At 41.3% G+C, this 13,131-nt stretch overlaps 1 protein-coding gene across 3 annotated transcripts in view; it reads right to left on the bottom strand.

Moving 5' to 3' along the window:
• pde2a (phosphodiesterase 2A) overlaps nt 1-13,131 on the bottom strand; it is a 155,159-nt gene that overhangs the window by 104,974 nt on the left and 37,054 nt on the right. For 2 of the 3 annotated variants that reach the window (XM_020618221.1, XM_020618222.1), the window contains exon 2: nt 956-1,046. In XM_020618221.1, coding sequence (XP_020473877.1) covers nt 956-1,046 — 91 coding nt within the window. Of the gene's footprint in view, nt 1-955; nt 1,047-1,309; nt 1,462-13,131 lie in introns of those variants that run through there. The other variant, XM_020618224.1, reaches the window with a different exon arrangement.

The following is a 13,131-nucleotide window of genomic DNA, read 5'->3' as shown; positions in this document are numbered from 1 at the left end:
GCGTGCATGTTTGTGAGTGTGCATCTGTCTAGGTAACTGGATCTGTGCACAACATATTGACACAGGCATCCATTCAAACGTTTTTGCTGCCAACAACATTAAATCTCTCTGCAATATAAAACACAAATACATAAACAAACACACTCTTATACTCACACTGTGTAAAAACACATACTGTATCAAACTAATGCTGTTTGATGGCAAATAAGAAATCAGCTGTTTTAAATTTTAAACATCTGCTTATGTGTCACAAATCATACAAACACAAAAGGAGTGAGACAGACCATAATAATGTGCAGGAAAAAAATGACAGTGAAATGAGACGAATTGCTTCGGGGACAGCAGAAGCAAATTGCATCAACTCAACTGACAAATGTAGTAACGTAGGACACACACCCATATGCAACACATGCAGACAGAGTCGGCTGTGCACAAGCACTCATCAAACACAAATATCATCATTTTTAATTTCCTCCCTTTCATGTTTATGACCGTTTTATCTTCCCATCTCATATGTAGGTACACACACACACACACACAGAAGCCCCTGGCAAGTAATAAGTACTATCTCACCAACTCAAGGAAGAGAGGGGAAGCTTCAACAACAAGAGTTGAACCTTACCTGGTCCAGACAAAAGTTCATCGTTCCAAAAAATAAGAATGTCGAGGGAATAAGAAGAGGCACCGCAAGAACAGAAGTGTGTGTGTGCGTGTGAAAAAGTCAGAGAAAAGAAAAGAAGGAGAACAAGGGACTGAAAGGACAAAATAGGGGAGAAATTAAGAATTATAACAATAAGGGGAAAACCAAGAGAGTCGAGTATATCAAGGTGAAGTATCACGGTCTACCCTGCAGTGGTTACAGATGGGGAAAATGAAAGGAAAGGGAGAAGAGAATCAAGCATATAGCATCCTGTTTCTCAGACAGCATGGACAGGAGAGGAGAGGTAAATCCTACCTGGAGTTGCTCAGACAACGTGGTGGACTGTCTGGTAGTCGGAGCTGGAGCTGAACTCTCGTCAGGACGAAGAAACACTTGCTGACCGCGTCTGCAGACATCAAAAACAACAATCAGGAGCTGTGCAAGTGTGTTTGTCTTGTCTGCTGTGCTTACACGGAGTCAGCTGTTACAGGCTGGGAGATAAGCCTCTGGAACAAAACATTTTCACACACCCCCCAACAACTTATCTTTTCCCTAAACTGAGCAGCATAGGAATTTAAAGGTGTGTGTGAGGGCATGTACAGGAAAAGTTGAGTGTGTTTACACATGTGTGTGTGTGTGTGTGTCTGTTTGTTAGTGTGAAGTCCTTACAGGTCTTTCCCTTTCTTCCTCTCGAGTGCAGTCATGTCATCTCCACCTGTCACACACACAGAGAGAGCGCTGGAGTCACACACACATTCACACAGGGAGCGACGCACTGATGCACTCACTTGCGCTGGCAGGCTGAGACACACACTGAAGTGCAAACACCATGAGCTCCAGCACAGAGCCGAGAGCGAGCGCAGTCCCTCCTCCTCTCTCTCCTCCCACCTCTCGCTATCTCTCTCACTGCCTCGCTCTCTCTGCTCCTCCTCTGGGTCTTACTGCCTCTCTCAGTCCTTCATGTTTTATTTCCCTACCGTCACCGCGTGTATGCAGCAGACAAGCGTATAGAAACAGTGTACTACAGTGTGTGCATCCTGTCTCTTATTAGTCAACCTGGGTTTTTCCCAGCCATGGTTGCAATTTTATCTTGACATTTAAGTGCTTTTAGTTGCCTAAAGGCTCAGGCTGACACATCAGGAAGAGTTTATATGAATCATTGTCATTTAAACGAAACTCACAAATGGTCCATTTTGTTGCAGATAAAGTTATGTTATCCCGAGGCCTATTCATTAGCTGCTCTGAACCTTTCAGACACATGAGCTTCATCCGTAATTACTCATTTCTCAGGGGTTCAAATTTTTCTGAGCACTGTTTTATACATTTCTTTTTTTGTGCATTTTTGTTTTAACTACTTATGACAAAACTTGGCATGTGGAAATGATATGGGGAGTTGCCTTGTTTAATTTACTTTAACTTGATTTTTTTACAAGGTGCAGATATATATGGGACTCGCACTAAATTTGTCGTACACAAAGTGTTTATCAATTTCAATTTTCACTCAGACTGAATCAAAACTTTTAGGGCATATATGACCAACCACTCCAGAATAATAAACAGACCTTTAGGTCATGTTCACACAGAATGTACAAAAATACAAACACACAGCCTTCATTCATTTGAATGTGGGAAAAGGCACCATGGATCCGGTTCATATAACATGACGTCATCCGGCAAGATGTGGCGTTGTCTGGTCAAGTACATGCAAATGCACATTCCCAGTGGATTAGTTGTAATGTGAACACCATGTATGTGAGGTTTACCTCAGGATAGTCACAGACAAACATGAAACAATTGCTGCCGGTAAAACTTTCCAAAGTTGTAAAATCCTGTCAATGAGCATTAGAATCCACTTCATCTAATGCTCCATTCACATTAGCTCCAGTCTTCTTTCCAGATTCAATCATTTTGTGTTGATGGTTCACATTCCTGTTTGCAGCAAGTGTACATTCATGTATAATCAGTTCCAATCTGATCATTCCAACAGGGGCCACATGCAGATCTGATCTGATTTGAAAAAAACAAAAAAACAAAAAGTGATTGATTGTTCACGCTTCAGTAAAAAGATCAGATATGAGCCACTTCAGCACCTATAGTAATGTGAACATATCTTAAAAATCTTTAAACATAAATCAGTTCCACCAACTGGAGCTCCCAGAATGTATTTCATTGCCTCATGGGTGCATGAAACAACACGCCTGCACCAGCATGGCGGGCAAATATCTGTGAGAATATGGCCTTAGGTGGGATTGTTGTGTTTATCATAGTTTACAGTGAGTGAAGTCCCCTTGCAGCATGCACTGTTTAGAAACTACTTCACGCAGCAGAAAGTGAAATGGAAAAAGGGCCCCAGAGGTCCTCAAACTAATAGAAAATATGCACACACAAGAAGAGATGAAACTGCAGTGTTTGACCTTCAAATGCTATTTTTCTAAACTGATTTGCACTCAGATTGTTATCATTCAAAAAGAAACTAAATAATATCCTTGAAAACAAATCCTGAAATGAATAAATCCTCATTTAGCCCTGCACCCAGCCTAACAGAAACACTGTCACACATTATGCATATTTATAACCCACCAAAGATTTAAAAGATTTCTCTCCACCACCCCAGCACTATACATTCCTATTTATCATATCAGCCCCAGTCTGCTGCAGAAAGCCCCACATGTGCCACTGACAGCTGCTTCTCTGAGGTGACACTGGCAGTGATGGGACATTCAGCATGGAGCTGTGAATGGGGTGAACAGGGCTGTATGACATAGTCCATCAATCTGACAACAATTTACTAAAAACAGGCTCACCAGCAGCTGAGCACACTTACACAGTGTCATGTCATATCACACAGAAAACATATCGCTAAAGCAGCTGTATCAAGTCAACACTGGGCTGGTGATTCCTATGATTTAGGATGTTAGTTTTATGTATTGTGGCTCTAATCAAGTCTACAGCAAAAAGGGCCTTTTCCACCGCCTGGTACCAGCTCAACTTGACTCTGCTCACCTTATTTTGTTTTCCATCAGCCAAATGTTGGGGATAGTGCCTGGCACTATATTTGGTACCACCTCCGTCAAGGTTCCAAGCGAGCTGAGGTGATAGTCAATGGTAATGTATAGACACTAAAGACTACAGATTGGTCAAAGAAATTTGTCACTACTATTCGGTGATGTTGCAGCGATTAACCTGGATGTTTACATGCGATGACACCAGTTGCTCATTCTTTATTCATTTATAACAGTAGCTGCCACTTCCCTGCCATGAGTCTTATAGAGGGTACAATTTAAGGTGACAGAGGCCTAGAGCATCTGTTACTATATAGCCATTATGTTACATGAACCACATATAATAATGAGTATAATGGACACAGCTATGCCTGCTAAGTAGAGCTAGCTAGCTGGCATGTTGGCGGGTCATCACAGCTCCAAAAACATTGGAGCAAATCCGTAATTGGTATTACCTGGATAGATTGATCACATATTTGAAAGCTAGATGGAAATTTTCTCACCGGAAAAACAATCAAAACGTAATGAACTGGCGTAATAACAGTCCTAGGAGGAAAATTATAACAGCTTTGCCCTGGCACACTGGGCCAGTGACTTCACTGCACTTTCATGCAACAGAACTGTGACAGCCAGCTACACTGTGGGGGGGAACTATCTGCAGTGGAAAACAAAGCACCTGGCGCCAAAAGCAAACAGATCTGAGTAGAGTCAAGTCAAGTTAAGCCGGTACCACGCGGTGGAAAAGGGGCTTTACATAAAAAGGTACAGCCTGATTAACTCTGAAGCTATCGCAGGCGAACAGTTACAGCGTTGGATTACAACCTGCTGACAAAAGCAGCTCCCCTAATTCAAATAAGGTACAGTAAGCTGCTTTGGTGGTTCAAATGCTGAAAATTGGCCTCACTGAGACAAGACAATTAATTTTGTGGTGGTCAGGGACAATCAAAACCAAGTGCTGTTGTGATGCATTTACTGGAGGCTGAAATAAATCGTCTTTGAAAATTAAAGAACCCTAAGCAAAATCACATTTGATCAGCGTCTGAAGCATCTCTAATATATACCAATTTGTTACCCTGTACTATGTCACATATATACATATAAGTTGTGATATACTCATATTGACTGGAATATCAAAGCCCAGACACTTTTTTAAAACACCATTTCACAAATCACCAATTTTAAACAAAAGTCATTAATCATTTCATGCATGAAGCGGCAGAGGTAAACGAAGCGGGGTAGTTCACAGGGGAGACTGGTCAGAGGTTGATCCTTGATTCATGGAGTCATTCTGCTATAAAATCCCAGTAAACCCAGTGCCCATCTGTTTTGTAAACAGAGTCAAAGGTTATTTCAGTACAGCAGGACCTCAGTCAACACTGGTCAAGCCAGTCTAATAGCAGCAAGATACTACACAGACAGATAATTAGCACTATACACAGTTCATGTAATCAATTCTGTACGGTGTGTGTGTGTGTGCGTGTGTGTGTGTGTGCATTTCAAATGTAAGGTAGATCACAGACTGCACAGCAGATGAGAAGAGACAATCTGAGGAGAAGTTGCTTTGTACTAACCTATTTTCAAGTGTGTGTTTGTATGTTTGCCTGTCTTCCTGAGTACAAGCATGGATCCTACCTGTGCATGTGTGTATGTACAGTATTACTCATGTTGTGGAGACATTATGCGGACAGCTTATTTTTGGAGACAACATATTGCAAATCATTAAATTTTAGGGTGAAGATCTGGGTTAGGGCACGTCTAAAGGAAATCAAGGTAAGCCAGCGTAAAGTCCTCCGAAACAAGAGTGTGTGTGTGTGTGTGTGTGTGTCAATAAGATGTGTTCGTGGCTGTCATGTGGTTTTATGTGTGTATATGATGCCCATAAAATACAGTGATGCATGGAAGTGTGTGTGTGTTTGTCTTGACTCCCATAAAGCAGTGGAGTGATTGAACGCTCTAAAGGGTAAAGGTGCGCTCCGGGGAATAGGGCTAATCTACATAATGGTGGAGCTATATTAATGACATCCCAATGCAACCCCCCCCCAACCTATCCACACTGCCTGTCAACTGAACAGAAACCTCTCTCATCCCCCCCACCCCACCAGTTTTCTTCCTGTTGATCACTGATCAAAGGACAGATTTAAATAATAGATCACAAAGAAGATAAGATGGATCATGTAGAAACAAAAAATGTTCTAAGGAAGTAGTAATTAGAGCATCTTTATTTGTATTAAACCAGCTACTCATTTAACTATTGTTAAAAATGCTAATCGCAGGGCAGGTTTCGTGCAGCTTTAAGCACATACTTGCTCATTGTACTCATGTGATCACACTGATTATAGCTACTCAACAGCTTTATTAACATTTCATTATTTATTTTCTCTACTAAAATCATGAGCATCAGCAGCATTTACTAAAACCAATTCTCCATGTCATGAGAAATGTTAGAGCCTTTCATATTAGTGTCTCTTTCACTGTTGCTCCATCCCAGCGTGAAAGGGAACTGCGAATCCTTCAACATCCTCTTCTGCTGAACAGTAGAGGTTCCCATTTTGAGGCGGCTGTTTTCAGAATGTACTCAGCTTAATGAGCAATTTTCATCTGGGGAAATGCTTTTGCTGTGTGAGAAACCGGAAAAAGACAGAGAGGCAGTAAGTGGTGATGCTTGTAGTCGGGGTGTATGTTAGATGGCATCAGTCAGGAGTACAGGGTGCTCTGCTCAAAGTTCGGTGGAGATGCTCTTACAGTGGATCCTGATTCATCCAGCTAATGCTGCACAGTCTGAACCATTGAGTAAAGGGGCATCATGGTATAGATCAACATTGATATCTGTAATACAGAAAAATGTAAAAAGGTTTGGTATGATCTAAAGTGCGGTGTTGATGGCAGACTTTCTACCTTAGCACATTATACAAACACTGAAGCAAACCTATTAGTCAGCAGAAAATTCAAATAAATGTTTTAAGCTTAGCTTTAAATATCACAAAAGAAGATACCTGACCAATATCAATAGGCAGACTATCCCAAAGAAAAGTAACACGATAAAAAAAGGCCCTACCAACTTTTTTTTTTAAAGATTTTTGGCACCACTAACAAGCTCACACTCTGCAAGTGAAGAGTATGGGAAGATGTATAAGGAACAGGAGCCAATACCATTAAAATTTTATAGGTTGAAACAAGTACTTTAAGCACAAATAAGGTGCCACTGAAGGAAAGCCAACACAGGGGGCAATATGATCAAATCTCCTGGTCTTGGTCAAAGTTCTAGCAGCAGTATTTTGCACCATCTGAAAAAATTTCATAGAACTACAAGAAAGCTGTGAAAGTAATGTGTTACAATAGTCAAATCTTGAGTTAAGTGCTGTAAATCAAACTACAAGTTGATGTTGAAGTCATAGGACCACGGTGTAGTTAATTTATAGCCTAACAATAGCTTTTTACTTGTGGTGATTGTATTTGGGCTTCAGAAATCACAAAAGTGGTGTTCACCTGTGAAGATGATCTTGCTGAACAAAATGTGCAGTGTCCTAAACTGTTGGTTGTCACAGAGCTTATTTTCTGCAGCAATCCAAAAGCCTGTGGAAAAATCCCATTGGCTTTTTCTGGGAGAACCAGGGCAATGTTAACTTCCGGGTTGGCCTACAAAAACTGCCATCCCTATGGGGCTTTATTTGATGAATCTAAGTATGTTCTGTAAGTCTATAAGCAGATGACGACCTGAAGAGAAAAAACAAAGTTACTGGTGTGATTCCTGCTTTTTTTTTCTGTCCTCACATGACTGATCACCACATGGTGTATGATTAACAGCTTAGAGAAAAGCATGTGTCTGAGTGTGTTTGAGAATATTACTTAACCTTATTGTTGCTCATAACTAATTTCCTTAAACACGGGCTGTAAAACAACAGCAGGAAAGCGACGACACACCCTTCTTTGAAAAGTCACGGAGACATACGCAATCACACACTTAACAGCAAGCCGTACTGTTTGTATTGATAACCTGTTTGAACAGTGCAGCGTGTTGTTAACGTGACTCCACTCAGCAAGGCACAGCACTGTGAAACAATGAATCTGAAAGCAGCAAGCATCAATAACGCTGCCAACTGGATGCGGAAAAGACAGCTGGTGAGCTGAACAAAGCAAGATAAGCTGTTTTTACGTTCTTACCCATTACATACTTTGTAGCCAAGCTGCAATTACAACATATATTGACAAACTCATGTGGAAGAGAACAGGATATACTGTTGCACAACAAAATAAACAAACAATTTTTTTCATGTTAATATATTTAACATCCTTCATTGTATGATGGGACACTGCACCCATTTGAGGACTGATCGAATGATTTGAGAAATGTTTTATAAGCAAAGCTCTGAAGACTCGTACCTTTTCAAGCAGAATGTGCTTGAAACAATACATTTCAAGGTAGGTGTGTGGGTGTCGCTTCATTCAGATAGTCAGTACGCTGCCTTAAAAACCCAGTGTGAGAACTCAGTGCCTTCTGTGCTCCACTGCTAAAGCACCTGCACGCTGTCATGACTGGCAGGATATCCACACACACCACAAATAATAAACCCTTCTGACTTCTATTCATCAGAAATCACAAAGCTGCTTCACATCGACATTTTGTGAGGCTGGATGGTGGTTGCTAAGTGAGTTAGGACGTTGGCAACCTGAACAGTTTATAAGCCAGTTTCCATACCAACATGCACTGGGTCCTAACTATAGCAAATCTCGTCAGCTTCAAGAAGTGAGGAGAGGCAGAGGAAAGGATGAGGGCCATACAGAAAAGGACAGGAGACTTCACGGCTCCATAGATGTCTTTGTATTGTCTATGGCTGTTTAGAAATCCCACCTGCTGATCAGTACAATAGCACTACGCTGCCATGTCCATTATTGTTTGTGTGCGGGGTTAGGACATGCTTCGGGTTGATGGAGAATTTGCTCAAGGTGTATTTTTCCCCATTTCTGGTTTACATCAAGTATAGACCCTAATCAGGGATATAAAGTTAACCTTGCAGGTGGATCAAAACAAGTTAACTATCATTTTTGAGTTCGACTCTAAGCTAGACCTTACTAATGGTTAACCGCTGACACTGCTGATGAAATTGAAGGCTACTGAACAAGATGCCTGTCAACCTAACTTCCTATTTGAGTGCACTCTGCCCTTGCACTCATTGCATGAGTCAAGAGTTTTTCACAAGGCCAAGCAGGCTGATGTGTTACTGAGAAGGTACCTATAGCAGGTTTTGGTCACAAACAAAGACCATATTTGAGAAAGTTACAGCTAAAAAAGAAGCAGGATGCTGTATAGCCAGAATTAACATTAGTGTGGTGTTACGGTGGCTCAAACACAGAAGCGAGCGAGTCACAAAAATTAGACAGACCCAGGTGGCTGACTTTGGTGCAGACAGTGGTAGTTTATTTACAGTGATAATAAGTGACAAAAAATGAACAGTGGAGTAATGGAGGGACCGGGTGTCGAGCTTCGGAGGTGTACACAGTCAGTGATGGATATGATGTGAAGATGACCGGGCTGCGGACACTGGGATACACTCCTGGGCTGGTCGGGTAGGATGGTACTGAAGATAACAGAAATGTAAACATACGGTAAGTAGTAAACTGTGCATCGGCCTGCAGGTTGTGGTGGAGAAGAGCGTAAGAGGTCCGTGGTCCGAAGGAGCGACTAAGGTGAGGAGGGATAAATCCAAGCAGCTGGAGAGAAGGAGGCAAGACAAAACTAACACAGAATCAAAAGAACGACAGGTAACAAACGGGCCTGATAAATGCTGGAAAGAACTGGCAGGGGAGTGAACGAAGAGCAGGGACTAAATAGGGAGAAACTAATCAGGTGCAGCTGGTGGTAATCTGGGGGTAAGAAACAGGTGTGAAGGAAAATGTGAGCAGGGTAAGGGAGTGAAAACAGAGAGAGGGGAGTGAGAAAGTAGGTGCATCCGGGCAAACCTGACATGTGGCTTTTGAACGATGGCGACAACAGAGAACAAAAGGCGCTGAAAAGTGGCGCCACGGTGGCCATAATTCTGCTGGACAGGTAATTATTGCTTTTGTTTGGGGGCATTTGTTATTTTTTCTGAAATCTGTAAGTAGTTCTCAGGCAGTGTGTACTGTGTTTTGGGGGAAAGTCAAAACAAAAGGGTAGAATCTCTTTGGTTGTCTATACTTTCGGAATCAAGTTTCCTCCTGATAGTTTTTCCGGGAGAGCCAACTATACCTTTAAAGGTCAGAGTGAGCTGTGTGAAAAGCCTAAGCTCAAAGGGAAAGTGGACGTGTGATGCTACAAGGTTGTCAGTTTGCTGAGGATGTGGAATAATGATGATAAAACAGCCAAGGAGCTTAGACAACATTATCTGTTTTTGAACATGAGACATGGCAGAAGAGGTAGCACCAGATTTCGTGGGCATTCAGCAGTGAAACAGACAAATGCCCTGTTGGTTTTGTTCTTTGATCAGACTTGAGTGGCCTCTGGAGCCACACTGGCCTGGGTGAAGTCTGACTCTGAAACTGTAATTGTTTCGAAGCACATTAAATCTGATCCTTTGATCCGAGCGAGGGCCAGTCTCTCACTGCTAATGCACAGAGGCTTCGAGTAGATTTACACCAACATCAGTTCAATGCTGTTACAGACTTAACAGAAAAAACAGCCCTGTCATCCCAGTGATGCTGGCCCGTGTCATTTTTACAGTTAAGACACATTTCCCACCCTTTTCTCCTTAACCTTTTGATCTCATGATTACATGCAACTCTTTCCTTGTTGCATACTGTGTGTGTGTATAAAGCAACTATATACTGTTTAGCAACAGATAACAGAACTGATAGTATGTTTGGGGGCATATGATTATATAGTACGGAACCTAAAAACATTGCCAGGTTGTGTCTTTTACATGCACATTCAAACTGTGCAACAGTCTTACAGTTCAAGGATAAGGCGGACCAATTTCTGTATTAACAGTATTTTCAGCAATCCATCTACAAAGGCAAACCAACAGTGAATTGCCCCTACTCGTGGTTAATGTCCGTCAGTCTCCAACCCAGATTTACGTCTTCATCTGTGCCACCTCAGCTGTTGTTCAAACACAGTGAAACACAGTGCTGCACTGGGTGATGTGTTTCTTCATTAGGAAACACAACACCTGCATATTTGTTAAGAGTGACAAAATGTAATGAGAGCAGAGGCAATATATTGTTGGGGTATGGGGGATTGTTGAAAATACTATTAATATAGAAAGTGACGCAACGCAACATATCTTTTAATACACCAGATGTGGTAAAGGAGACCAGCAGGCTAATGTTTGTTTTGGAGGTGAGTCCTAATGAGTTCTTAAGGTTGCAAAACCCATCAGCATGTATTTGATTATGACTGCTGGTGTTTGTTTGTCTGGGGGGTGCAAATAAGTATGACATTCTAACTGCGCACCCAACTAAGGGTTCATACACTGTAATGCCATTAGTAACAGTCAATAAATGAGCCAAGTTTGTCATTTTTAAGAGCAAAATTTGAGTTGCTAAGCTGTGACAAATCGTTTTGGTTGATTCAGCTCAAGTAGCACCCTTTTATCTTCTTGGCTAGCGCTTTAATTCATCAGCAGGACCTCTCCAATGGACCACTGAGATGGGCTGCAGGGATCTGGACCAAAATAGATTTAAGAGCATGATATTTACAATTTCAGACTGGATAAATAGAGTAAAAGTTAGGCCCATTCCAAATTACTGTACATTACTAAATGATATCTTACAATCTACTAAGCAATCATAGCAGTTATGACTGTTATTACTGCAAGATAATAATGAAAGATTTTTAGAGTAATCCATTAAATTCTCAGATGCAATTGTCAGTATGCTGTTAATAAACAGTTTGTCTCTGCAGTTTTTAAGAGGTTGGACATGAAGGGGTCACCTGATGAATCACAAAGCCAAGTGTTTGGAGGAGGATAAAGACCAGCCCCTGGGATTTTTCACAACCTGGCAACCCAAAACATGCTCACACTAATGGCTCAAAGATCATGTATAAACCATTAGTGAATTAATGACTAATCTAATAAGCTTTTAGAAAACTCTTTCTAAACATCCATCATTTTTAAAGTGGTACCACAGAAGTCAGGAACCTGTGTGAAAAAGTGCACACAAGGATCTGTGTCTGCACTTGGTGCCGTCACATTTGCTATACAGTACTTGAAGAACAAAAAAACAATAAAAGTGTGACTAAAGGTAAAAAAATGTGTGTTTGTGTCTGTGTTTATGCATAAGGGAGCTCTTCTCCTGTCATAGTTAGCTGCTTCCTTCCTGATATGTTGCTCAACAATGTTCAGGCACATTTCCTTCCTTTAGGGCTTGGTTATTGCAGTTCATGTCAAAGGTGAGTGGGAAACAGTGGGCAGTGTGAGGAGTTAGTGTTAAAATCCACAGGACCGGGGAGCGAAAGACAGACAGTGAGATGAAGAAGAAGACAGAGACACGGAAAGAAGGCGGCAAATCTACTAACGGGAAGCTAAAGGTTGAAGGGGAAGAACCTGACCCTGTCAGTCGTCAGTGTGGCTTGTGGTGGGGTCGCTGTCAGCTAAAGGTGTCACAGCTGACACACAGTTGTTGTTAACTGAACACATACATGCTGACATGTGCTGCAAAGAGTCAAAAAGCACACACACTGAATACAAAGTGAGTGAGGGCTGCGGAAAATCTCCAGCAGTGAGAAAGGTAGAAAATGTCAGAGCAAAGTTAAAAGATATAGAGAGAGAAAACAAAAAGAGAGCACCCTGCAGAGGGAGACAGCAAAACACCAGAATGGGAATGGAGGAAAGAACACACTGCAGCAACAGCAGCAGCTGTAGGAAGAAGCAAAAACATAACGGATGGAAAGAAATCATGCCTTTTACTTTCTTTGCACAAAACTACCCAACATTTAATGAGGTGTAGGTGACAACGGTGTCAGTGCACTGTGAGCTTGACCTTATGAGTTTTGGGATGCAAATGTAATATTTGTGTATTACTATATGCATATGCGTGTGTTAGTATTAACCAGGCAGATAGGATGTTAAATGTCTGGCTGTATTATTGTCTCCATGTCCTCTTTATCTTTTCATTTGTAATCTAAATAGTTCCTCAGTTCAACCAATCAGAATGCACCATTGAGACCATCTGCAGCGAGCCAGTGTTGAGCAGGAAGAATTTGATTTGATTTGATTTGATTTATTCTTTCATCTATATATTGTGTTAATAAACTCCTCAGTTCCTGTGTGCTTGTTAGGATTTAACAAATCTATATTGAAGTCACCACATATGAACATTAATTTATGACTTATTGTCAAGTAATTTTCTTCCATCCAGTCATTAAATTTTTCTATGCTGGCTCCAGGTGCTCTATAAATACAGCTTATTACAACATTTTTCTTTTTTTCCACGAGTATTTCTACAGTCACACACTCCAGCAAATTATCCACCACCCTTGACATTTTCTCCACTCTCTTATAACAAACGTTT

The sequence above is a fragment of the Monopterus albus genome, unplaced genomic scaffold, assembly GCF_001952655.1.
Source record: "Monopterus albus unplaced genomic scaffold, M_albus_1.0 scaffold202.1, whole genome shotgun sequence".
In the NCBI taxonomy this organism is placed as follows: domain Eukaryota; kingdom Metazoa; phylum Chordata; class Actinopteri; order Synbranchiformes; family Synbranchidae; genus Monopterus; species Monopterus albus.
Note: the sequence above shows the minus strand (reverse complement) of the source record. Positions and strands in the feature narration are given on the sequence as shown.